The sequence below is a fragment of the Heptranchias perlo genome, chromosome 21 (assembly GCF_035084215.1).
Source record: "Heptranchias perlo isolate sHepPer1 chromosome 21, sHepPer1.hap1, whole genome shotgun sequence".
Lineage (NCBI taxonomy): Eukaryota > Metazoa > Chordata > Chondrichthyes > Hexanchiformes > Hexanchidae > Heptranchias > Heptranchias perlo.
Window position 1 is genome coordinate 37,611,587 of NC_090345.1, and position 26,843 is coordinate 37,638,429.

Sequence of the window (26,843 nt, forward strand, 5' to 3'; positions counted from 1 at the left end):
TCACTAATGTCCATTAGGGAAGGAAACCTGTCCTATCTGTGACTCCAGACCCACAGCAATGTCGTTGATTCTTAACTGCCCTCTGAAATGGCCGAGCAACCACTCAGTTGTACAATCCCGCTACAAAAAGTCATAATAAGAATAAAACTGGACAGACCACCCGGCATCGGACCACTAGGCACCGGACACGACAAAGGCAAACCAAGCCCAGTCGACCCTGCAAAGTCCTCCTTATTAACGTCTGGGGACTTGTGCCAAAATTGGGAGAGCTGTCCCACAGACTAGTCAAGCAACAGCAAGACATAGCCATACTCACAGAATCATACCTCTCAGCCAATGTTCCAGACTCCTCCATTACTATCCCTGGGTATGTCCTGTCCCACCAGAGGTGGTGGTACAGTGATATACAGTCAGGAGGGAGTGGCCGTGGAAGTCCTCAACGTTGACTCTAGACCCCTGAAGTCTCATGGCATCAGGTCAAACATGGGCAAGGAAACCTCCTGCTGATTACTATCTACTGCCCTCCCTCAGCTGTTGAGCACCACTTGGAGGAAGCACTGAGGGTAGCAAGTGCACAGAATGTACTCTGGGTGGGGGACTTCAATGTCCATCACCAAGAGTGGCTCGATAGCACCACTACAGACCGAGATGGCCAAGTCTCCCCTGAAGGACATAGCTGCCAGATTGGGCTTGCGGCAGGTGGTGAGAGAACCAACACGAGGGGAAAACCTACTTGACCTTGTCCTCACCAATCTACCTGTCGCAGATGCATCTGTCCATTACAATATTGGTAGGAGTGACCACCGCACAGTCCTTGTGGAGACGAAAACCTGTCTTCACACTGACGACACCATCCATCGTGTTGTGTGGCAAAACCACTGTGCTAAATGGGATAGATTCAGAACAGATCTAGCAGCTCAAACTGTGTATCCATCGCCAAACCAGCCATGCACATTGCTGCCCGGGATGCCAGGGATGCCCTCATCTCTCACAGGTTCTCTTAATAACGGGCAAAAGAGAGACATTGAGATATTCAGGCTAGCTGGCTCAACCACCACCATCACCAACACCCCCCACTTCCCCTTCCCCTTTGCACAAAGCAGTCCTTCAACTTCGCATACACCCATTGCACATCCGCACAATGGGTCCCATCATGTATTAGCATTCATCATGAAGCAAATGAAAGGGCGAGTTGGCACTTGGGATATGGCCAAGGTGTGGAAGTGGTGCTAAGATGCTTTTGGCCTACGGCCTCTGGGTTTTGAAACCCGTGAGGGCCCGGCCAAAGAATGGCCGGCCTGCACCTGTGCAGGGTGCAGATTCAGCTATTGGGAGAGGAGGCAGCATTTCGGGTACAGGTTGAGGGGGGTGGGTGGGAGGGAGGCAGCAACGGGTGAGGCGTGGGAGCTTGAGTGGAGTTCCCACTTCCATGTCCCCTTTCGCCATCATCCCTCTCCCGTGCCAGCGCCACATCAATCCCACCACTCTGCTGAACAGCAGCTTGGTGCACATCTGTGACACATTGTACGGCCACGGATAAGGTATCTGTCATCCTGTTGAAGGTGGCAGACATCTCCTGCATAGACTAATTTGAGAGCCATGCTTGAATTTGACATCCTTGCAATTACCTGCGACATCAATCCACTAATGTTGGGGTTGAACTCCTCCATTCTCTCCGTTATTGTGGACAGTGTACATGACACATTTTCCAGTACCTTGCAAAGTTGCAGCTGTACCTCAATCATTCTCATTCTCAACAATGGCTCCCGGAGTTCAGCATCTGTGTTCAGCTGAGCAGAGCTGGGAGAGGAGTGCGCCCACCGACGTGGACTCTCCACAGCTGCCCCTGCCACCAGTGTCTGCTCATGCTCACCTATGAAATGTGAATCACCAGCTGACAACCCAACTAACTGCCTAACAGGACCCACAGAAGAGCTAGTATTTGCGCTGGTGCAAGGCTGTATATCCTGTGACGGTGCACCCTCAGAAGGAATGAGGTCCTCTGAGGAACTGATGTCATCCATCTCGCCACATTCTTCTTCTATGCGTGAAGGCACTGGAAGACAACAGAAAACAATATGAATTTGTCATGGCAAAGTAACAATCGTGCCAATCACCATACTCAGGTTACTCTTGGTTAAGTCATTGATGAAATAAAGTAATCAAGTGTGTGAAAAATGTTTAAGTTCTGTCACCAGGCATATGCGGGTTCCCAGTCTCTCCATCACTGATAGATAGGGATGTTGCTGTTCCACATATCTCCATGGCCTCCTCCTCTGCATCAGTCAGCTGGACTATTTGTGGAGGGCCACCTCCAGTCCTCGCCCTCTCCCTTGCGTTTTGCGCTCTCTTCTCCTACAAGGGGCGAAAGAACAGATCTGTGAGTGACTGAAGGTGCCGTATTTACCCGATGGATGCAGTGCATTGGGTGAGACTAACAATAAAACAGATGCATCAGAAAATGACTATCAGACAGGCGCATCACATTGCATCAGGACTGGGGTGAGCGGCAGTGCTGGGTGAATAAATGGGGAGGTGAGCAAGTGCATAGAAAGTGAAGGATGGTGCTGCTGAAACTTAAGTGGGTGTGAGGGGTGATGTGATGGAGAAGGCTTGCCAAGGCAGAGTGAGGTGGGGGGGGGGGGGTGTTGTACACTAAAGATGTGGGTGAATCAGCAACTGTACTCACTTTTCCTGACCTGGTTAGGTCATTAAAGTGCTTCCTGCACTGCAGCCAAGACCTGGGCATCGTGCTCCTGCTGTTCACCTCTTCTGCCACCTTCAGTCACGCCTTCTTGTTGGCAGAACCAGGTTTCTTCTTCCCATCACTTGGGTAAATTACCTCCCTCCTGGTTCTCACTGCACCCAGCTCTACTTCAAGTGAAGCAACCGTGAACCTGGGTGCTGCCTTTGCTCTCCTTGAATCCACTGCTTTATTTTCTCCTTTTTCCTCCAAAATCCATTTTTGCATTGTCCCTTTAAATAGTGGACTTCAGATTGCATCATGCAGTTGCGTAGTATGTCCGCTGTGCAGCTTGGAGATGCGAAACTAGGAAGCAAAAATAATGTCCTTCGATCGCAGATTCCAACGTGCTCACTTCACTTCCAGGTATCCTGTGCGAAAATATACTCACCTGCTCTCTTCCCAGCTCCAAGTACAAATCATGCCCCATCTGCCTAGAATCACTGGATGACAAACTGTCTATACCTTGTTTAAACTTCACAAAGCTATTAATTCTTTGATCAGGTACAATTAGATCAGCATCTTAGGACAAAGCTTCCACATTTTGGCTCATCTACAGATCGCAAATAGCTGGGGTCTGGTCTCCATTTTATGGGTTAGTAAGGAAAGACAGCGTCCATCTAATCTCGAGTTATTTCTGAGCACATTTTCCCTTTGTACCTAAAGTTATATATAAATACGTACAATACAGTGGGTGGTAACTTTCAACATTGACTTAAATGGAAAGGAGAATGAATGGGGTGTATAATGGGCGGCTGATCCAATTCCGCCAGTTTTCCACCCCTGCTGAAGCTGAAAGTTACTCCTAGCAATTTTGCCGATTTGACATAGAGTAAAAACTCGGCTTTCGTCACAACTACGACTTCAAAGCATCCAGCAACTCTGCGTCAGTTGGGATGAATGGTGGAGGACGGCAATTTGCTAGTATTTAAGCAAAACGTTATTAATTAATAGCTCACATGGAAAAATCTTACATCATAATTACACCCACATAAAGCAATTATACTGTCACACAGAGAAACAGGAATCACTTAATAAATAAAGGAAGCTTAACTCTGGATTATAATTAACTAGAGTTTTCCTAGATTTAGCTATTTACCTCATACATATACATAGTAATTACATAACAATTTGGACAGCATTTTGCATTTTCTACCAACATACTAGGATATTATACTGCTGACATAAGTAACTAAATGGCTTTTTACTAAAACAGCTATAAATCAATCACTACGTGAAACACATTATGATGCACAATTAATTTGTTTTCCAAATGAGTCACTAAGGCAATTTATTATAGGATGCATTGTTATTCCACTGGCTTTGACCAGCCCATGCTGTTTTTAATAGAGATGCATCTTACTGACATTATGCACAATGCACATTAATGAGGTGTGTGGCCATGCATGGAATAATGTAGGGTCTCAATATCATACTGCTGAACTTTGCTGTCTTTTATTTCCTTGTGTTGTCTCAGTGGCAGTGTGGACCATTATATAAGGAGAGTAACTGAAAGAAGATGCTGTCAATATTATCAATATTATATTACCGTTCAGCTAATCACATGCACAAGACACACTGGAGGCAACCTTCGACTTCAGCCCAAAACAGCCACGATGCCCACCCAAAGCCAGCATTGGGGGGGGGGGCTTGGTTCAGGCCTCATTTTAAATGCTACTGCAGCTAACCAGTTGTGGGAGGGCAGCAAATCATCCGGCTCCCAGACTCAGCCAGTCAGCCAGCCAGCACTCACGCTCCTACGGAAATAAAAATTGAAGAATTATTCAGCTGTTTTTTGAGCGGCCTCCAGTGGTCCCTTTAATGCACATGCTCTGTCCATTTGTACCTGTCCTACAATTGGTGTAGGACCCTGATTTGCTTATTTAAGGCAGATTCTCGCCTGAAATAGGGGGCACGTGTTGCTCACCAATTTACAGGCCCGCCTGAAAATAGCATCAGGCGGGGCTTTGGGCATGACTGGGACGGCTGAGGTGCCTCCCCCCCCCCCCGCTTCCCTTTTTGATTTTCAACTGTCGGCCTCCTGTTTTTCAGGGCTGTTGAAAATGGCCCCGATTATATATCTGCAAATTACATTATCTGGTTTGTACACACATTTTTCTGGCTTACCAGCCAGGAATACCTCACCTGGTAAAGCCAAGTAGTAACTTTTCCTGACACAATTCCGCCCATTCTCTGCTGAAGGCAGTGATTCCTATTGGGGGTGTGACTTAAGAGGGACAACCACTGGGGATGTGGGGTGGAGAGTGCTGCATGGCACAGAGGCTGTGAATCACTATGTAAACCACTCAACCAATGTCCTGGCTGCGTGCCCATTCCCTGTGGACCAGACGAGTTGACAATTTGTAAACTTCTACAGTCCTCGAGATTGCAGCCTCTTTTTCATTGTTTTAAAGGGCTGCTCTTCAATTTCTGATTACACTTTTCTTCTGCGATGCTCACCTTTGGTCACCCGGCACGCGGAGTGAGCAGGTCAGATAACCTGTTAGGGCTGCTCCTGCGCCCGGTGATGCGTAGGATTGCTGGCGTTGGCCTCTCTGCCTGCTTGACCAGAGCTCTGGTATGTGCCTGGGCGGCCATGGAATATGGGCATGTGACTAGTGGGTACCGCAAAATATGTATTGTTTGATTCATCCAACCTGGTATATACTGGTGTAACCTGGGAATAATTATTTTAGTGTAGATGTGCCACTCGAACTGGCCCATCTCAAATTGGGTTCCGCAGGCATCTACAGTCTCTCAGTACCTCATCCACGTGACTATTTTTCAAATGTAAGATTAGCTCCTGTGTATTTAAACAATGGGGATTTGTAAACCTGTGCTCAATCCTGTACTGATGATGTGGAGATGCCGGTGATGGACTGGGGTTGACAAATGTAAACAATCTTACAACACCAAGTTATAGTCCAACAATTTTATTTGAAAATCACAAGCTTTCGGAGGCTTCCTCCTTCGTCAGGTGAATGTCACATTCACCTGACGAAGGAGGAAGTCTCCGAAAGCTTGTGATTTTCAAATAAAATTGTTGGACTATAACTTGGTGTTGTAGATTGTTTACATTTGTCAATCCTGTACTGGCTGATTTCCACACATGCACCAACTTTCTAGCTGGAGGCAGTGGTTAGCAGTCAGGCTTGCACTTCCCCTCCTTAGCCCAGGGATACTGAGGCCAATTACAACGCCCCACCACTGCGCCAGATCAGATCAGCTAACTCGGCAAAGGCTAAGAATTGAAACAAAAGTTTTTCTTGTCTTCTGATGCAATATCAAACTTGGCAGTGCATTTACCTGTCAAGTTATTTATATGGTCCCTATACTGATGATCTGACCACACATGTTCATATGGTTTTCATAATGCATCTTCGATGTCAGTGCAATGCTGGTGCCAAATGAGCAATAAAAAGTTATTGGTGCAGATTCAGAATGGCAAACGTAAGGTTATTTAGAAGAGATGGTTTTATGCCTAGAACATTGCTACTTTTTAACAGAGTTTAAAAAAAACTCTAGCTGTATAGCTAGCTACCTTTCAATTCCTAGCGATTGAAAAGAGGTGACTGTCCTTCTCAGCTGGTGGTGTTGGAGGTTGGCAAGCAGCACTCTCTGTGTTCATGGAGCTTTGTCACTCCTACTCCTACTCCACAGCATTGCAACTTCTATCTGTTGGGAGTCTGGTTTACATTTTAGAAACTTCCAGGCAGGTCACTCAAAAACCAGAGTAGCGGTTCCCAAAGTGGACACCCTGCTGTGTCAATGCAGCCCGCTGCTCACATCACTCCATTGATACTGTCGATATTACAGTGGCAATAACAACTTGCCTTTAACATAGTAAGATGTCCCAAGGTGCTTCACAGGAGCGTTATCAGTCAAAATTTGACACTGAGCACATAAGGAGATATTAGGACAGGTGACCAAAAGCTTGGTCAAAGAGGTAGGTTTTAAGGAACGTCTTGAAGGAGGAGAGGTAGAGAGGAGGAGCGGTTTAGGGAAGGAATTCCAGAGCTTAGGGCCAAGACAGCTAAAAGCATGGCCGCCAATGGTGGGGAAGGAAATTGGGGATGCACAAGAGGCCAGAATTGGAGGAATGCAGCGTTCTCAGAGGGTTGTGGGGGATACAGAGATAGGGAGGGTAGAGAATGGGAGGGAGGGTAGAGGATGGGAGGGAGGGTAGAGGATGGGAGGGAGGGTAGAGAATGGGAGGCAGGCCAGGAGAGCAGTGGAATAGTCAGGGTTCAGCAGCAGATGGGCTGAGACAGGTGTCAATGCAAAGAAGGAATCTCTAAGTAACAAGAGAGGAGCAAGGGTGAGGGAGCAGCTGGCTGAGGACCTGGGGGTGGTAGGAGGAGGAGGAGGAGGAGGAGGATACATTGTGCAAGTGCTCCGCCAGTGCACTCTCCAGGGGGTGCAGCGATAAGTGGGAGAGGCAGAGGTTGGGTGAGCACACAGTATCAGACTGGGGCACAGAGAGGAAGCGTCAGGGCGCAGGCGCGGCTGGAGGGTGACGTCAGGCGGGAGTGAAGCGGAGCCGCAGAATGACCGTGAGTGACCTCGGAGCGCGAGCGTCCGCCTGCAGCCGGCGCTGAGCCCCTGACACACGGCGAGAGAGAGAGAGACTAGAGATCGGCGCACCGCCTGGTGTGGATGGAGAGGAAAGCCCGAGCCGAGCCCCGGCCTGCGGCCAACGGGGCTCCAGCCGAGCCGTGCGGCAACGGGCTGCAGAACGGCTTCCACCCGGGGCCCGGCGGCAGCAGCCGCAGCCTGGAGCAGGAGCACAGCTCCCCCGCCAAGAAATGCCGCATCCGGAGGAGGATGGATTCGGGCAGGAAAAACAGACCGCGTAAGTGGGCAGGAAAGGGGCAACGGTGGGCAAGGGGTGCAGCTGTGTACGGTGTGAGGCTGCAGCGTGAGATGGAGACTGGCTGCAGATGTGTGTGCAGCTGCACAGATGTGTGTAGTGCGAGATAACGGTACAGATGTGTGTAGCTGTATTGATGTGTTCAGTTTGAAGATGCAGTGAGATGGGGACTGGGTGCAGATGTTTGCAGCTGTACAGATGTGTGCAGTTTGAAGATGCCGTGAGATGGGGACTGGGTGCAGATGTGTGTAGCTGTACAGATGTGTACAGTTTGAAGATGCAGTGAGATGGGGACTGGGTGCAGATGTGTGTAGCTGTACAGATGTGTACAGTTTGAAGATGCAGTGAGATGGGGACTGGGTGCAGAAGTGTGTAGCTGTACAGATGTGTACAGTTTGAAGATGCAGTGAGATGGGGACTGGGTGCAGATGTGTGTAGCTGTACAGATGTGTACAGTTTGAAGATGCAGTGAGATGGGGACTGGGTGCAGATGTGTGTAGCTGTACAGATGTGTACAGTTTGAAGATGCCGTGAGATGGGGACTGGGCGCAGATGTTTGCAGCTGTACAGATGTGGTGCAGTTTGAAGATGCCGTGAGATGGGGACTGGGTGCAGATGTGTGCAGTTTGAAGATGCAGTGAGATGGGGACTGGGTGCAGAAGTGTGTAGCTGTACAGATGTGTACAGTTTGAGGATGCAGTGAGATGGGGACTGGGTGCAGATGTGTGCAGCGTGAGATAGGGACTAAGTGCAGATGTGTGTAGCTGTACGGTTGTGTGCAGCGTGAGATGGGGACTGGGCGCAGATGTGTAGCTGTACAGATGTGTAATGTGCGAGGCTGCGGCGTGAGATGAGTGCTTGAGTTAATCACTTTACCATCACTCAATCTAACATTACAGCAGTAGCTATATCAACCTACATTATAAAAACAGTTCGAAAAATCCTGTGGATATTTACTGATCGTAATCTAATCTTTAGTTGCGATACACCGTTTGTGGCTGTCGCTATTTTTGTGTGTGTGCCAGTGCTTGTGTTCATTGCCATGGTCCCCTCCGCGGTGAATGAGGTCGCTGTGTTATTGCTGCGATCCTTGAACGCCGGGTCTGCCTGCGGCGTTGTTTTGCCTGATTGGGTGGCGCTTTCTCAGGAGGTTCTGGTTCGTTGTTAGTGATCACTGGTGACTTAGTGAGCCGCCCGGGATGGCCAATAAAACAACTTCACGTAAAGTACACCCCACTGACACCAAGGGAGAGGTAACATGATTCCTACGAAAGTGCAAAAACAAGTTTTCTGGTCTTTATATTTGTAGATGCAGAATGCATATTTTTTTACTCATTCAGTTTCCACCTTTGAGCTGAACTCATCTTGCAGCACATCTGCTGTTTTGAGACCTTTTTTCAAAAGATTTGGTAGAGTGACATAAGGTTTTGTGCCTGATAACACTTGGAATTGTAATGAAGCTGAAAGGAGCTAAAAAGCCATGTAAGTAACATGCTTATTGCAATGATATAAATTTTTAATACTACTGAATTGTAGTAATAACCATAACCTGGATAAGTGATATGTTATAGCAGGTGGTTTATTATTGCCCAAAAACTTCTATTTTCATTGCCTCCAGGAGACATTTGTGCAAAATTATGACACTCAGGCAGTAAATGTTGACGTTAACAGGATTTGTCATGCAATGTGTTGTGTCATGCCAAATCACTTGCCTTAACTATGGCTGCGCAAAAACAGTGGAATGGATTATCAGGAGTAAATCTAAAGGTTATCTGTACAATAACGGACTCAGAAGGAGAGGATCATGCCTGACCCACCACCTTGATTTCTTTGAGGCAGTGACATGCCAAGTGTAAGCCCTATGATGTGTTTCACCTAAACCTCCGGAAGGCATTTGACAAAGTTACACACACAAGTTTATTGGTTAAACTCAAAGCTTTGGGGATTCAGCGTAAATCTTGGGTATGGATAAGAATTTGGCTGAATGGTAGAAAACAATTGGGTATTTGTTCCAGGACTTATGTCGGGATGAGGTGGGGATGGGGAAGCACTGCGTGGAGTGCTCCAGGGATTGGCGTCGGGGCCATTACTGTCTTTTAAAATTATGAAGGAGTTTGATAGGGTAGATGTCGAGAAGATGTTTTCACTTGTGGAGTCCAAAACTAGGGACCATAAATATAAGTTGATCGCTAATAAATCCAATAAGGAATTCAGGAGAAACTTCTTTCTCCCTCATGTGTAAAGGAATAGAAGGATATGGTGATAGGGTGAGATGAAGTAAGGTGGCAGGAAACTCCTGTAGAGCATAAACACTGGCATAGACCTGTTGGACTGATTGGCCTGTTTCCGTGCTGCAAATTCTGTGTAATTCTCTATGTAATTTACACCAATACGAATTGATCAAATTTGTACATGATATTAGAGGAGGCAGCTCAAGAGTTACAGGAGGAGTTAGATGCGATATGTAAGAATAATTGTGAGATTTTACTCTGTTACCGGTAATTGACTGACTCCAATGTGGTTATAAAGGTGCTTTATTGAAATTCACAAAAGGCCTAACACACGGAGTGTTGGGGCAGTGGTTTACAATACAGAGCAAGAGATCATATCACCCGTCCTGCACTGGGTAGAGTCATGTCTGTCCAGGAGTCTTGAAGAAAGCGTGCTCTCCACCCCACCTGGGGTATCTTCGTCGATTCACACGTTTTCTACCCCACCTGGGGTGACCTCTTGGACTCAGTCCTCAGTCCTGCTGCGCCTGGAGCCACTTCTATTGATCCGGATCGTTCATCAAAGTTACAGTACTCCTGCTACGTCTCCTACAGCCTGATATCAGTGCAGGGGTGGTCCCAGGGTTAGCTATTGATGTGGGCCCTTGCCCTATTGGAGTCTTCCAAAAAGGTGAGGTGTCCAACGGTGCTTCGAGTTCTTTGTTTCTTTAAGGAAAAAGGATCAGCCTTCCCCACTATCTTCCATATTCCAGGGCAAAAACAACTAGTGTCCCACCTCTGGCCTTAACCAATCATCACCTTACACAGTGGCTTAAGACTGTTTGTTTTTGCCTTTGTCAAGGCTGGGAATCCATTTCCCCCCCCCCCCCGGCCTTCTTTGACTCCTCCAACTTCCAGGCCAGGTGTCCTGGACCCACCTGTAAAGCTTCATTTTTTTTAAGACTACCCAGCGTCATATAAAGAGTCCCAGCCCTAACCAAGTCAAGGTTGTTTGTTTGTTTCATTTTTCAGCTTGTTTGTGTAAACCGGCCAGAAGGCGGAGTGCTAAGTTAATGGTTTTGCTAGCTTCCTGCCCTGAAATCAGTGCTGCTTGATTTACACATCCAGCACCAGATTATTTAACTACACAAAATCAAATATACCTGTCATTATGTAAGATTGTGCCCTTGCTCATCAATACAGTGGCAAGTGAAATAGCTATAATGGTGTCTGTATGTATAGTCACACACACACTACATACAAACAAAAAAATTTGGAAGTCAGACCATTAATGCTCAGCAGTCTTTAGAATATCCTGGCTTTTTTAAACTACTCAGAATTATGTCACACATGATTGATATAATAAGTGATTTATGTCACCATGAGAACTTCACAAAATGCCCTTCAAATAAGTATTTTAATTTTTTTTTAAAGTGCCCATTCTGTACATGTATCCTTTCTGTTAAAACACTTTTTTTAAATGAAAGACTTTTGTCTTTACTGTTTTTATCTTTCTTGCACCAATTTTTGTCATCTTACTAAATTTGTGCATACGTGTAAGGCAGAAATGAATAGATGGGTAAAAACAAATGTACTTTTTAAAAATCTAATTGGTATAAAGGGGAAACAAATCAATGACCGATGGCTTATGAAAATTAAATCACTCGCATCATGAAAATAAAGAAAGACTTGCACCTTTCACGACCTCAGGATGTCCCAAAGCGCTTGAGGGCCAATTAAGTACTTGTGAAATGTAGTCACTGTTGTAATGTAGGAAACGTGCCAGCAATTTTATACACAGCAAGTTCATACAAACAGCAATGTGATAGTGACCAGATCATCTGTTTTATTTAGCGATGTTGGCTGAGGGATAAATATTGGCCAGGGCACCGGGGAGAACGCCCCTGCTCTTCGAAATATTGCCGTGGGATCTTTTATGTCCACCTGAGAAGGCAGGCAGGGCCTTGGTTTAATGTCTCATCCAAAAGACGGCACTTCTGACAGTGCAGCAATTCCTCAGTATTAGATTTTGTGGTCAAATCTCTGGAGTGGGATTTATTTTTATTTGTTCATGGGATGTGGGCGTTGCTGGCAAGGCCAGCATTTATTGGCCATCCCTAATTGCCCTTGAGAAGTTGGTGGTGAACCACAACCTACTGACTCAGGCGAGAGTGTTACAACAGAGCCACAGCTGGTATCACTCACTTGTGCCTACAGCAACAACGAGTTTGCAAGTCAGTGGTTTATTTTCTGTGACCATTAAGAAACCACAGAAATTCACAGTACAGAAGGAGGCCATTCAAGCAACGGTGTCTTTAACAGCTCTTTGCCAGATCAATCAAAAACTAATCCCACTGCCTGCTGTATCTCCTCATGACCCTGACCCTTCCTCTGTTTCAAGTCCTTACAACCAGGAATCTACTTTTACTGTTTAGTATCCAGCCGTATGACAGCACGAACCAGGGGTTGTAATAATGAAACACCATGTTATGTGAACTCCATATCATCATCTCGCACATGCTCCCACAATTTTCTGGAAGGCAGACTAATGAACACCCTAATGAGGCACCGCCAATTATAAACCAGCCGGCTGATTTATTTTACATATAATACATAAATAAACAGAATAATATTTACAGTGAATTTTAACCTATGTGATGATGCTGCTCATAACTCTTCTTCAAATAATTTCTCTGAAATTAACACTAAACATGAGGGTTCTTGCCCCTCCCCTCCCATCTCTTCCATATCATATTTCTGTAGATATCCTTGCTTAGCTGGGTGGGAAGCCAATGGCTTGACCACTGACCCTCCCCGCCCCCATTCTCTGTGTATGGGGAGTGGCCATTCAAGCAGTCAATTAAACTTGCTACTACCCTCCTAGATGTGGGCTTCTAGCCGCCAGCTCCCCGATGAGGTCACGTGAATGAAGCCATTCTAACATGTTGTGCATGAATGTTTATTGGAATGTCTTAACGAGGCTCCGTTTTCTCAAGCTGACGCGGAATGTGGTACGAACCATTCTGGTCAGATGCTTGGTCTGAATCTAATCCGCATTCCCAGAAGCTGTGAGTTACTGATTTAACCTCTTGTGAACTGAATAGTATTATCCTAATATGAATTGGTCCAATATCCCTCCTAGGCCAAATGATCATAAATCCGCAATGTAAAGGGGATGCATTATGCTAAAAAATTAGAGGTGAAACCTAGAACAGGTGTAAGTCATTCAGCCTCTTGAGTCTGATTTGCCATTCTATTAGATCATGGCTGATTTGTACCTTAACTCCATTTACTCGCTGTTGCTCTATATTTCCATGATACCTTTAACTAACAAAATCTATTGATCTCACTCAAATCGTTTCTCTGTATCTACCCTGTCGAATCCCTTTATCATTTTAAAGACCACAATTAGATCTCCCCTCAACCTTCTAAACTCAAGGGAATACAAGCCAAACCCCAGTATCATTATAGTGAATCTGCGCTGTACCCCCTCCAAGGCCAATATAACCTTCCTGACATACGGTGTCCATCACTGAATTTTTTTTTATTCGTTCATGGGATGTGGGCATCGCTGGCAAGGCCGGCATTTATTGCCCGTCCTTAATTGCCCTTGAGAAGGTGGGAGTGAGCCGCCTTCTTGAACCGCTGCAGTCCATGTGGTGAAGGTTCTCCCACAGTGCTGTTAGGAAGGGAGTTCCAGGATTTTGACTCTGCGACGATGAAGGAACAGTGATATATTTCCAAGTCGGGATGGTGAGTGACTTGGAGGGGAACGTGCAGGTGGTGTTGTTCCCACGTGCCTGCTGCCCTTGTCCTTCTAGGTGGTAGAGGTCACGGGTTTGGGAGGTGCTGTCGAAGAAGCCTTGGCGAGTTGCTGCAGTGCATCCTGTGGATGGTACACACTGCAGCCACTGTGTGCCGGTGGTGAAGGGAGTGAATGTTTAAGGTGGTGGATGGGGTGCCAATTAAGCGGGCTGCTTTGTCCTGGATGGTGTCGAGCTTCTTGAGTGTTGTTGGAGCTGCACTCATCCAGGCAAGTGGAGAGTATTCCATCACACTCCTGACTTGTGCCTTGTAGATGGTGGAAAGGCTTTGGGGAGTCAGGAGGTGAGTCACTCGCCACAGAATACCCAGACTCTGACCTGCTCTGAATGCAGTATTCCAGATTGGTTCTGACCAAGGGTTTGTTCAACTGAAGCATAACGTATTCCAGCCCCCTTGAGATAAAGGCCGGTACTCCATTTACCTTTTCAGTTACATTTTGTACGTGTGGACTAGCTTTTAGTGAATAGTGTATATGGACACCCAAATCACTTTGCTCTTCCACAGTTCCTAGTTTCTCACCATTAAGAAAATATCCCAATGTTTGTTTCTTGGATCCAAAGAGGATTACCTCATACTTACCCACATTTGAGCTCCATCTGCCACAATTTAGCCCACTCACTTAATCTGCCTATTTCCTCTTGTAACTCCCTGCTTCCATTTGCACAACTTACTGTGCCTCCTAATTTAGTATTATCTGCAAACTTGGATATACAGCTCTTCATACCGTCATCCAAATCATTGATATATATGGTGAAAAGCTGCGGCCCCAGTACAGGTCCCTAGGGAGCACCATTTGTCATATCCTGCCAATCAGAGTACATTCTTTTTATCCCTACTTTCTGTCTCCTACCTCTCAACCAATTACATAAGAACGTAAGAAATAGGAGCAGGAGTAGGCCAAATGGCCCCTCGAGCCTGCTCAGCCATTCAATAAAATCATGGCTGATCTTCAACCTCAACTCCACTTTCTCGCCCGATCCCCAGATGCCTTCATTCCCCTAGAGTCCAAAAATCTACCTACCTCAGCCTTGAATATACTCAATGACTGAGCATCCACAGCCCTCTGGGTAGAGAATTCCAAAGATTCACAACCTTCTGAGTGAAGAAATTCATCCTCATCCCAGTCTTAACGGCTGACCCCTTATCCTGAAACTATGCCCCCTAGTTCTAGATTCGCCAGCCAGGGGAAACAACCTCTCAGCATTTACCCTATCAAGCCTCCTCAGAATCTTATATGTTTCAATGAGATCACCTCTTATTCTTCTAAACTCCAGAAAGTATAGGCCCATTCTACTCAATCTCTCCTCATCGGACAACCCTCTCATCCTAGAAATCAATCTAGTAAAATCTACCAACCCATTTCACAAGGTTACTTCCAATTCCCTGTGCTTTCATTTTTTCTAATCAAATGCCAAGTGGAAGTCTGTATAGACAACATCCATAGACACTCCCTTATCCACAATGTTAGCGCTCTCCTCAAAAAATTCAAGTGGTTTAGTCGGATAGGACCTACCTCTCACGTATCCATGCTGACTCTCTTTGATCAGCTCATACTTGTCGAAGTGCTCAGTTGCTCTGTCCTAATAGATTCCAGTAACTTCCTCACAAATTATGTTAAACTAATGGGTCTGTAGTTTCTTGGTTTCTCCCTTCCTTCTTAAACAATTCCCAAATCTAGAGAGCTTTGGAAAATTATGACTAATGTATCTGCAATTTCCTTCCTTATTTTAATACCATGGGGTGGAAATCATTAGGTGCTGGAGATTTATCAATCTTAAGTCCCATTATTTTCTCCATTACCAATTTAAAAAATGTATTAAATCCAATACGTTTCTCCCTTTGACTTATTTTTAGGTTCCCTTGTACCGCTGGTATTTTGTCCTTTTGCTCTACTGTGAAGACGGATACAAAGTATTAATTTAACAAGTCTGCCATTTCCTTATTGTCCATTATTGTCTCACCTGCATCTTTATTGGCCCCCATTCCTGTTTACCACTCTCTTTGTCTTAATATATTTATAAAAACTTCAGCGTTTTGCTTTAATATCCCTTTTTTCATATTCCTTTTTGCACCTCATTACTTTCTTTGTATCCCTTTGTTGCTTTTTAAAGCTCTCCCAGTCTGCTGGACTTCCACTTTTCCTTGCATTTGTGTGAATTGCCTTTTCTTTTAGTTTGATACTGTCCCTTGTCTCATTTGTTGACCATGGCTGCTTATCTACACAAGTGGAGCTTTTGCCATTTAGGGGTATGTATTGGTTTTGTATTGTATCAAATATTTCTTTGACTACTTCCAACTTTTTGTCTGTAGCCTTACCCATTAACAGTCAGCCCAGTTTATTGTGGTCAATTTATTTCTCATCCCTTTGAAGTTTGCCTTACTTAAATTTAAAACCTTGATTTGTGACTCTCCCTTCTCCCTCTCAAACCTAATATTAAATTCAATCAAACTATGGTCACTATTTTCAAAATGTTCCCTTACCGTCAGATTAATTCTGGATCGTTACTCAACAACAATAACTTATGTTAATATAGCGCTTTTAACATAGTAAAACAGTCCAAGACGCTTCACAGGAGTGTTAGCAAATTTGTCACTAAATCTAGAGTGGCATGTTCCTATCCTGCATACATTCTAGAAATTTGTTGCTTTCGCTACTTGAGCTGTGCAGCTTCATTCAGTCTATGTGAAAATTAAAATCTCCCATTATAACTGCTTAGTTCTTGCTACATGCTTCCCTGATCTCCATATTTATACATCACCAATGAAATCACTAGTATCAGACCTTATCCAACAAGTAAGCATCTAACCGCCTCCCCTTGACATTCAGCAGCATTACCATCGCCAACTCCCCCTCCATCAACATCCTGGGGGTCACCACTGACCAGAAACTTAACTGGACCAGCCACATAAATACTGTGGCTACAAGAGCAGGTCAGAGGCTGGGTATTCTGCGGCGAGTGACTCACCTCCTGACTCCCCAAAGCTTTTCCACCATCTACAAGGCACAAGTCAGGAGTGTGATGGAATACTCTCCACTTGCCTGGATGAGTGCAGCTCCAACAACACTCAAGAAGCTTGACACCATCCAGGACAAAGCAGCCTGCTTGATTGGCACCCCATCCACCACCCTAAACATTCACTCCCTTCACCACCGGTGCACGGTGGCTGCAGTGTGTACCATCCACAGGATGCACTGCAGCAACTCGCCAAGGCTGTTTCGACAGCACCTCCCAAACCCGTGACCTCTACCACCTAGAAGGACAAGGGCAGCAGGCACGTGGGAACAACACCATCTGCACGTTCCCCTCCAAGTCACACACCATCCCGACTTGGAAATATATTGCCATTCCTTCATCGTTGCTGGGTCAAAATCCTGGAACTCCCTTCCTAACAGCACTGTGGGAGAACCTTCACCACATGGACTGCAGCGGTTCAAGAAGGCGGCTCCTCACCACCTTCTCAAGGGCAATTAGGGATGGGCAATAAATGCTGGCCTTGCCAGCGATGCCCATATCCCAAGAATGAATAGATGCCAGCCATGGCTCAGTTGGTAGCACCCTTGCCTCAGAGTCAGAAGGTTGTGGGTTCAAGCCCAGATACTTGAGCACAAAATCTAGGCTGACACTCCAGTGCAGTACTGAGGGAGTACTGGATGAGATGTTAAACCGAGTCCTTGTCTGCCCTCTCAGGTGGACGTAAAAGATCCTGTGGCACTATTTCAAAGTAGAGCAGGGGATTTCTACCCGGTATCCTGGCTAATATTTATCCCTCAGGAGTACTTAAAAACAGATTATCAGGTCATTAGCTCAGTGCTGTTTGTGGGATCTTGCTGGGTGCAAATTGGCTGTAACGTTTCTTACATTACAACAGTGACTACACTTCAGAAGTACTTAATTGACTATAAAGCACTTTGGAACGTCTTGAGGCCATGAAAGGCGTTCTATAAATGCAAGTCCTTTCTTTCAGAGCTCTCAACACCCTTTCTCTTGCAATTTGATTTCATGCCAATCTGGTCTCTTGTGAAGACAAAGTCCTAAGAACTAAAATTGTGTATGGCAAGCTCATGGTTCTCGCTCTCATTGACAACAAAACGTTGTCTCAAACCATAGCCTTCATGTAAGGAGTTTCAGATAAAATTTGCTCACACAACTCTTTTTCCTGAAAGGACTTCAGAATTCACCATGGGCTAAGGAATCTGCAGATAGATCCTGCTTTTATCTACTTCATTCCTTTGAAGGAGGAAGCTAACTAAACTGGTTTTCCTCAGGAATGAAGGCTAGCAACCTGTAAAGTAAAGAGAATAGTCAACTGGCTTTTATCCTTGTTTTTTAACCATCGCCATCCTGGACCTTACCGAAACTTGGATCACAGATGGTCACTCCTTCATCCTGACTGAAGATGACCCAACCAGGTAGACATTCCATCATATGCCTGCCCTAAACATCATGGCAATGATGCAGCTTGGCCCCATCTTGATCCATCTTCTTACTCCTCTGGTACATCTTTTCTTTTAAGCATCTCACCTTGTACCAACCATTCCCCTTTTCCTTCAAAGTACTTCTCGTCTATCATCCTCCCAAGTCCCTGGCAACATCCTAGCCTCTTCTTTCTCCCTCCTCTCCTCATGCAACCTCTGCACTGAGAAAATTCTCAAGGATGAGAATTCAGACGGTCAACTAAATTCTCCTCTCCTCTTATTTCTCCTCAATCCTGTTCTCACTGATCCTCATAATCTCCCCCACCCACCATCTCATCCTCTTGCAAGGTCATGCCATCTCAGCGGATTCTATTTTCAACAAAGCCATCACTGACAACAGCCACATCATCCTGCCTACTTTTGCCCCTGAATGGAACTATTTCCCAGCTCCCTGTTCAACAACCTCTCAAACTCCAAAATTCCTCTCTGGTCCTCCACCTGCCTCAACACATCTACTAAATTCGGTCACTCAACAGCTCCCTTACCTCTGCCTTCGATGTTCTCATTCCCTCCTTGTCCCCCAGTGTCTCCCATCCCCATCAATCCAATTCTCATCTCCTTTGAAGCAGAGATCTGCTGGCTCGAGTGCACCCAGGGCACATTTGGCCTGGTTGTTCACCTCCTCTAGTCCAAGTACTCCCATTACTTTAGGACTATCCAAAAGAGTAAGAATGAGCCCAGGTTCCTCTTCCAGAGGATACTCCATTCTTCTGCTTCTCCACCACATCTTCATTTCCAGCACCGAACGTGAGGTGTTCATGGATTTCTTCATCTCAAAAATCAAGACCATCCACTTGGATGTTTCAGCTGGCTCCTGCTACAACCCACATCCCCCCCTCCCCCCATTCTGACCCCATATCACTCTACAGCTCTTCATTGTTCCTCCACGGCATTCACTAAGCTCACCTTCTCAATGACACCCAGCTCCTGTGCCATCAAACCCCACCTGGCCCAATTCATCACAACTAAACCTCCTCAGCGCAATTCTCACTGATAGTCAATGGCTCCCTCTTATCAATCTGCATCTCCCCCCCCCCCCCCCCCCCCCACTAACCTTCAAGATTGCCATCATAATTCGCTTCCTCAAAAATACCATCCAATCCCTCTATATTCTCCTATTATCCCCCTATAAACAATGTCAAGAATTGGAGATAAAGAGCTCAACTATATCGTTGCCGCCCAGCTCTGTGCCCACCTATCCCATCACTCCCTATTTGGATGCCTTCAATTCATTTTCCACCCTGGACAGGACTAAGACTGCTCTGGTCAGGCATAAAATACTAGCGCACTGTACCTCCTCGTCTTCCTTGGCCTCCCTGCTGCATTTAACAAAGATGGCCACTCCATCCATTTGTCAGCCTCAGCACACTGGTAGTACTCTTGCCTTTGAGTCAGAAGGTTGTGAGTTCAAGCCCCACTCCAGGACCTAAGTTACATAATGTAGCTGACACATAATAGTAATTGCTGAAATAATAGTAATCTAAAGATAAGAATCAGAACAGAAGAGAACAACAGCCAGAGTACAAAAAGATAACAAATACTCTGGGAACAGAAGTTATAACAAAGCACTTTTTAAAAAAAAATAAAGTAACAACGAAGAATACTAAGAACATTGTTGCAAAGGCCAGATTTTGTTTTGAGCGGCGAATGAACGGCACCCACCGTTCGTTAGACTTGCCCTTCCCTATAGACTTTCCATGAGCTTTTGCGCTGGAAGTTAGAGATCCAAACAGTGCAAGGACCTCTGTATCTCCTTAAACAATCAGATTGAAGAATTGTTAATGAACAATGCAGTCTGAATCAGGAAGTGTAAGTTAGAATAGTGAATTCAATGTCAAATCAGGTACAGAAAGCAAAATAAAGAGAGGGAAAGAAAGACTGGATGAAGAGTGAGAAGTAAAAGAGACAAAGAAAAAGTTAAAAACACGTATTTTTTTAAATCTCCAATAATTAAAAGCTGAAGGAATGAGACTCCACAGTCATCGACCCTCTCTGTTACCTCATCAAAAAACTCACTCAAGTTAGTTAAACATGATTTGCCTTTAACAAATCTGTGCTGGCTTTCCTTAATTAATCCGCACTTGTCCAAGTGACTATTAACTTTGTCTCAGATTATTGTTTTCAAAAGTTTCCCCACCACCGAGGTTAAACTGACTGGCCTGTAGTTGCCAGGTTTTTCTTTACACCCTTTTTTGAACAAGAGTGTAACATTTGCAATTCTCCAGTCCTCTGGCACCACCCCTGTATCTAAGGATGATTGGAAGATTATGGCCAGTACCCCACAATTTCCCCCCTTACTTCCCTCAGCAACCTAGGATGCATCCCATCCGGACCAGGTGACTTATTTACTTTAAGTACAACTAGCCTTCCCAGTACTTCCTCTTTATCAATTTTTAGCCCATCCACTATTTCAACTACCTCTTTTACTGTGGCTTTGGCAGCACCTTCTTCCTTGGTAAAGACAGATTGAAAGTACTCATTTAGTACCTCTGCCTCCATGTGTAGATCTCCTTTTTGATCCCTAATCCGTCCCACCCCTGCTCTTAATACCGTTTACTGTTTATATGCCTATAGAGACTTTTGGATTTCCTTTTATGTTAGCTGCCAGTCTATTCTCATACTCTTTCTTTGTCCCTCTTATTTCCTTTTTCACATCCCCTCTGAACTTTCTATATTCAACCTGGTTCTCACTTGTATTATCAACCTGACATTTGTCATATGCCTCTCTTTTTCTGCTTCATCTTACTCTCTTACCTCTTTCATCATCCAGGGAGCTCTGGCGTTAGTTGCCCTGCCTTTCTCCCTCGTGGGAACGTATCTAGACTGTACCTGAACCATCTCCTCTTTAAAGGCTGCCCATTGTTCAATTACAGTTTTGCCTGCCAATCTTTGATTCCAATTTACCCAGGCCAGATCCGTTCTCATCCCAATGAAATTGGCTCTCCTCCAATTAAGTATTTTTACTCTAGATTGCTCCTTGTCTTTTTCCATAACTAATCTAAACCTTATGATACCATGATCGCTGTTCCCTAAATGTTCCCCCCGCTGCCACTTGCTCCACTTGGCCCACCTCATTCCCTAGAACCAGATCCAGCAATGCCTCTGCAGGAACTAAAGTGGAACATACAGATTTCTGATTGTAGGACATGGTCTGTTTGTGGAAACTGCTGTCGGCTAAGTACATAGATGTCGATCTTTGGAGCATTGCTTGATCTCCAGCTGAGCTTCCTTCCAAACCCCTCCCTATCTCTGTAACCTCCTCCAGCCCTACACTCCTGGAGATCTCTGCGCTCCTGCAATTCTGGCCTCTTGCGCATCCCCGATTTTCATTGCTCCACATTTGGTGGCCGTGCCTTCATCTGCCTGGGCCCTAAACTCTGGAATTCCCTCCCTAAATCTCTCCGCCTCACTACCTCTCTCTCCTCCTTTAAGATGCCCCTTAAAGCCTACCTCTTTGAACAAGCTTTTGGTCACCTGTCCTAATATCTCCTTATATGGCTTGGTGTCAAATTTTGTTTGATAATTGCTCCTGTGAAGTGCCTTGGGACACTTTACTATGTTAAAGGCGCTATATAAATGCAAGTTGTTGTTGTTCGACCTCTGAAGCATCACCCACTTCCACCCCTACCTCTCCCCCACTGATGTGATGTTCAGTTTTATTCTAAAGTAGGTTCACCACTGTGGATTTGCATTCAGGAGCTTCACAGTAAACTTGCTGATAAACAACTGATAACTAATATAACTAACAAAAAGTTTTTGTATCGTCACTTTTGTTTTTTTTAACAAAAATCAGATCATAGTACAAGTTTGACTGCACAGTTGTAACTCTCCTGGTCAATGTGCATGATGATCTGTGGCCATCTACAAATATTTATTCATTTTTTTGCACACTTTTTTTTAAACCTCATTTTAAAGGCTTCATTCCTGATATTTACAGATCCTCAGTTGCTGGTTCAGATAGATCAAAGTTCAGTGCTCTTTTGAAATAATGACCTGTCCACGCTGCTTCACATCTAGAACATTTACCTTTTTAAGTGACCTAGCGAAGTCTGCTGTTTGCACAGTACCCATAGTTGAAGTATTGCTTATGCACTGTGCAGCAGTCGATACTAAATGCATACAGCTCTGTTTGGATCAAATGTGTTGCAAGATAAATTGACCTCTCACCGAATTACCAGCTGTCCCCCTGCTCATGTTAGTGTTTCAGTCAGGTCATCTTTTGTCAACTCGGCTTCCAAATCACAAGATGCAGGCAACAAGCTTTTGCTAAAATCGATAAATGTCAAGGGCTGTGCCAAGGAGCTTTGAGTTTTTTTTTGTACAATCTGTTTTTGTTTTTCTCAAAGGTGGTAAGACTGCCAATTAATGGAACTTTGTTCCTCTCAAGTGTTTTAGCTGCCCTGATGAGTACATTTTGTGGCTGTCTGGAGTATGTTGTTTTAGATTTATGTAAAGTACTAAATTACAGCAAATAGCAAACTCAGAGTTGATAAATGTAAGCTGTTCTGACCCAGTAGCATTGAATAAATAAAGGTGTGCGTGGAAGCATTGTAGCCAAAGGAATTGGTGTACATTTAGCTGACATTATATAAATCTGTAGCTAATAGTATGCTGTGAAGACATCTGATGCAAATAATCAATAATCGATTTACTTTAAGTCAGAAATGCTACAAGCTGACTAATCTGTCTGCAGCTGTGTTTAATTTCATTACCTTGTTGTATAAGTTTAAAAGAAATCAGAACTGAGGGCTTCAACTACAATCCCTCAGCTTTTCTTGGGAGATGGGCACAGGACTGGATAATTGTTTTTTTATTGCCTAAAAGGTTGCTACATTGTAATGTAACAGTTGCATTTAGACTTTGAGCAGTAGCATTTTGAAAAGCAGCATTGTTGTGTTGCTGAAGAGTTCACTTCCAATATTTGCCTAGTTTGGTCACATGGGCACACAAGATTTGACACTGCTTTGCTTGAAATGCAGCTCTTTTTTTTCAGTGTTCCTTAAGGTAATATGATTCTTGTTTCTACTGTGGTCAGCTCTCTGGGTTTATTCAGAGCAGGCCCATGGTCCCAATTTCGGACCATGGTGGGCCCGAAAACAAGCCTAAACGAATTCCTCCTCCACTCTCAACTTTCATCAATGCCCTACACTGTGCATACAATATACACTAAACCTAACTCCCAGTGACGAAGAAGTATTCTGATGGGTTTTGGTTGTGAATTAAATATATCAAGAAAGAGCAGAAATTTTATTTTACTTTGAGCATTGATTTGAGCTCATGAATTTAAATATACTATTTTTCAGTTTAATTGGCTGCGATGAGATAACTAGCGTAAATACAGGAAATTCGCGACCGACATTGACTTGACTTGTTGGGGGGGGGGGGGGGGCGGGGGCTAGCGGGGAGCTACGATCAACTTTTCACGGAGCAGCTCAAAAGTTTCAGGAAGTTGTGGCGCACCGTGAATAATGGAGCAATTCGCTAACCCTATAACTTCCTGGGGACTTTTGCACTGGTAAACGAACGCAGCAGCGAAAGTCTCCAGGAAATTCTGGGCCATTATCTCTAAGAAAAGCTGTATATTCTTTTCGACTGTGATTACAGTTTCCTTAGCAGAATCTCCAAGGAAACGGATTTTTGGTAACATTATTTGACATGTTGATAGTTTAAGTACTTAACTTCCTCTCAGTACCTAGCGATTGATGTAACCAATTTGAAGCTTACACTTCAACTGAGGAATTGTTTCTCTTCTCTTTGATAACGGCACTTGCCAATGGTGGAAACACTCTAGTCACCGTGTTATTTATGTGGCGAACTACCAGTTATTTATACAGGCCTCAGTGCGTTAGCAATGAATACTGCTATACAGAAAACAGTACTAAGAATAGAAATCTATTTCTAAAATTTAGAATTTGCAATTATGGCAATTTATTCCTTGTTTTTATGTGGCCAGTTGAATTATTTTGAACTGCAGTTGAATCCAGTTGCTTATTTCACCTGTAACTATGCACTGCAAATGACCCCTTTAGAGTAGGAAATTCCCAGTGTTTACTGTACTTGTTTGGCTATTTGAAGTATTGGTGAGTCCAGTTCCACTAAGAATGCCAGATTTGGATTCAAAATAAATGGCAGGGATAAATAAAAGCATTAAAACTTTTAGCAATGCATTGCGAGGAGAGACCGAACAGCTGATTAACTGCTTATCGTGATGTTGACCACATAAATTCACTTGAAATGCTGCCCTTTTATTTCAGTACTTTTTCTTCAGATTCAAGGTAGTGTAACTATGTTAAACATTCTCTCACTCCACCATTGGCGCACCGTGGCTGCAGTGTGTACCATCTACAAGGTCCACTGCAGCAACTTGCCAATGCTTCTTCGACAGCTCCTCCCGAACCCACGACCTCTACCATCTAGAAGGACAAGAGCAGCAGGCACATGGACACAACACCACCTGTACTTTCCCTCCAAGTCACACACCATCCTGACTTGGAAATATATCGCCTTCATTGTCGCTGGGTCAAAATCCTGGAACTCCCTACCTAACAGCACTGTGGGAAAACCTTCACCACACGGACTGCAGCGATTCAAGAAAGTGCCTCACCACCAGCTTCTCAAGGGCAATTAGAGATGGGCAATAAATGCTGGCCATGCCAGCAACGCCCACATCCCATGAATGAATGAATAAAATTTTTTTTTAAAAACTCTCATTGCCAGTGTAGTCAGCTGGGCAGCACTGCTCAACAGTATAGTCATTGAGTCATCCTCAGAATAACTTGTTACCCATTCATATGCCAACAGTGTAGTCATTGAGTCTCCCTCGATTCATCCATATGCTAACTCCTGCAGCTTCACAATGTTACAACTGAGGCAATTGTCCTTTAGTAATGGGGAACTGGCACCAAAATGATCACTATAAATGATGCAATAGCATAGTTTCAGATGGGTTGTAGTTTTGTTAATTTTGAACATTATATAAGATTGGTTACCGCAAGCAGTGATTAGTACGCCTGAGTTCCATTGTATAGAATATCCAGATCCTACCGACAACAGCCTTTAATGCAGCAAACTGTGCCAAGCCATTTCACAAAGAGGGGAGGGCAGGGTGAAAACAAACGGTGGGCAGATGTTAGGGGAAGAATTATGGGTGGCGAATACATTTTAGGACTTAAGTTGTGAGGAGAAATTAGCAAGTGGGAGAGGTTTTTGGTAGAGTATTCTAGAGTGCAAAGCCTTGATAGTTGAAAACTCTTCCACTGATGGTGGAACAGGTAAGAAAGGGCATAATAGGCCAGGTTGGAAGAGTGCTTGGTGTCCATTACCCTGTCATTGCCTTTTGTGCAGCATTTTCAGATGTTTCGCTACATGATTGTAAGTTGTCTTCATTGATCCCAGTTATGTACTGATACTTAGATACTTGCCCTGATAGCAGCAACCATCTTTGTCGTTGCTCAAACTGGCCCATTTGAGATTGTTTCAATTGAGATTGTTCAGTCATTGATCACTCGACAGAACCCCTCTCAGTTTGATGGTAAGGATTGACTAATACTTTCTTGTGACAACCATGTGAAATCCGGGGCTACATGGTGATCACAACGAGCAATGTTCTGCAGAGGTGTCCACGTCTTTTGTCTTGCTGGACTGCTGAAGTGGGTACCATGGAGCCTCGTGGGCCAAGTATAAAGTTTAAATTCATGGTCCTATTAATATGCATCCATCTCAAGTTGCTGATACTAAAGTCTTAATGTTTTGATTTAGGATCTTTCCACCAATGCAATACTCAAAGGCCTCTCCAAACTTTCAGGGTCACACATTCACACAAATATAAGCATAGTTAGGAGAGAGCTTTGTGACCCAGAGTACCATGTGGCCCATAGGTTGTAATTTGAACATCCCTGCCCTACAACAGCTTTCTCTGCAGTTGATGGCAACCGATGCATCTCTATTAGGGCGTAATGCACACCTACGGTGAGCCTAGGCTCATGGCAGGTGGTTGACTGAACATTCCAACTGCCAGGAAGGGATTGCAGTAAAGTACCTCCTCAAGCATTTTCAGACCTTAGTTAAGCAACGATTGCCATGTGTAAGCACAGACAGTATGGCAGTTTGCTACATCAGCAAGCAACGAGGGATTCACTTCTGATCACTCGATCAAGATATGATTCAAATGTTCAACTGGTTCCTGAATCATGAATTAATACCTTTGCTGGGGTACAGTACACACCTGCTGATCTTCTGTTGTCTTAGAATTTTCCTTCACGAGTAGAACATCCATCTGGAAATGGTTCAGGAAATATTAAGAATCTTAGGGTGTCTGGAAGTAGACCTGTTGCCCTTGCAGACAACCACTGTATTCAAGCTCGAGGCTGCCTCAACTTGGCAGTTGCCACATCGGTTATAAGTGAATTATTATTTATTAATGACTTAGAAGACAGGACAGAGAGCCCACATATCCAAGTTTGCTAATAACACAAAGATGGGCAGCATTGTAAGCAGTGTAGATGGAAGCATAAAATCACAGAGATATTAATAGATTAAGTGAATGGGCAAAATTGTGACGAGTGGCTTTCAATATGGGCAAGTGTGAGGTCATCCACTTTGGACCTAAAAAGGATAGATCAGAGTACTTTCTAAATGGTAAAAAGCTCGAAACAGTGGATGTCCAAAGAGACTTAGGGGTCCAAGTACATAGATCATTAAAATGTCACTAACCGGTAC

The 26,843-nt window shown here is 44.5% G+C and overlaps 1 protein-coding gene across 2 annotated transcripts in view; it reads left to right on the forward strand.

Annotated features, from left to right (window-relative positions):
- The first annotated feature begins 7,248 nt into the window (after positions 1-7,248).
- The window catches only part of LOC137340148 (pantothenate kinase 1), an 83,338-nt gene continuing 63,743 nt past the window's right edge, over positions 7,249-26,843 (forward strand). The window contains exon 1 of one of the 2 annotated variants that reach the window (XM_068002489.1): positions 7,249-7,595. In XM_068002489.1, the coding sequence (XP_067858590.1) occupies positions 7,400-7,595 (196 nt within the window). In that variant the 5' untranslated portion in view covers positions 7,249-7,399. Of the gene's footprint in view, positions 7,596-8,858; positions 9,096-26,843 lie in introns of those variants that run through there. The other variant, XM_068002490.1, reaches the window with a different exon arrangement.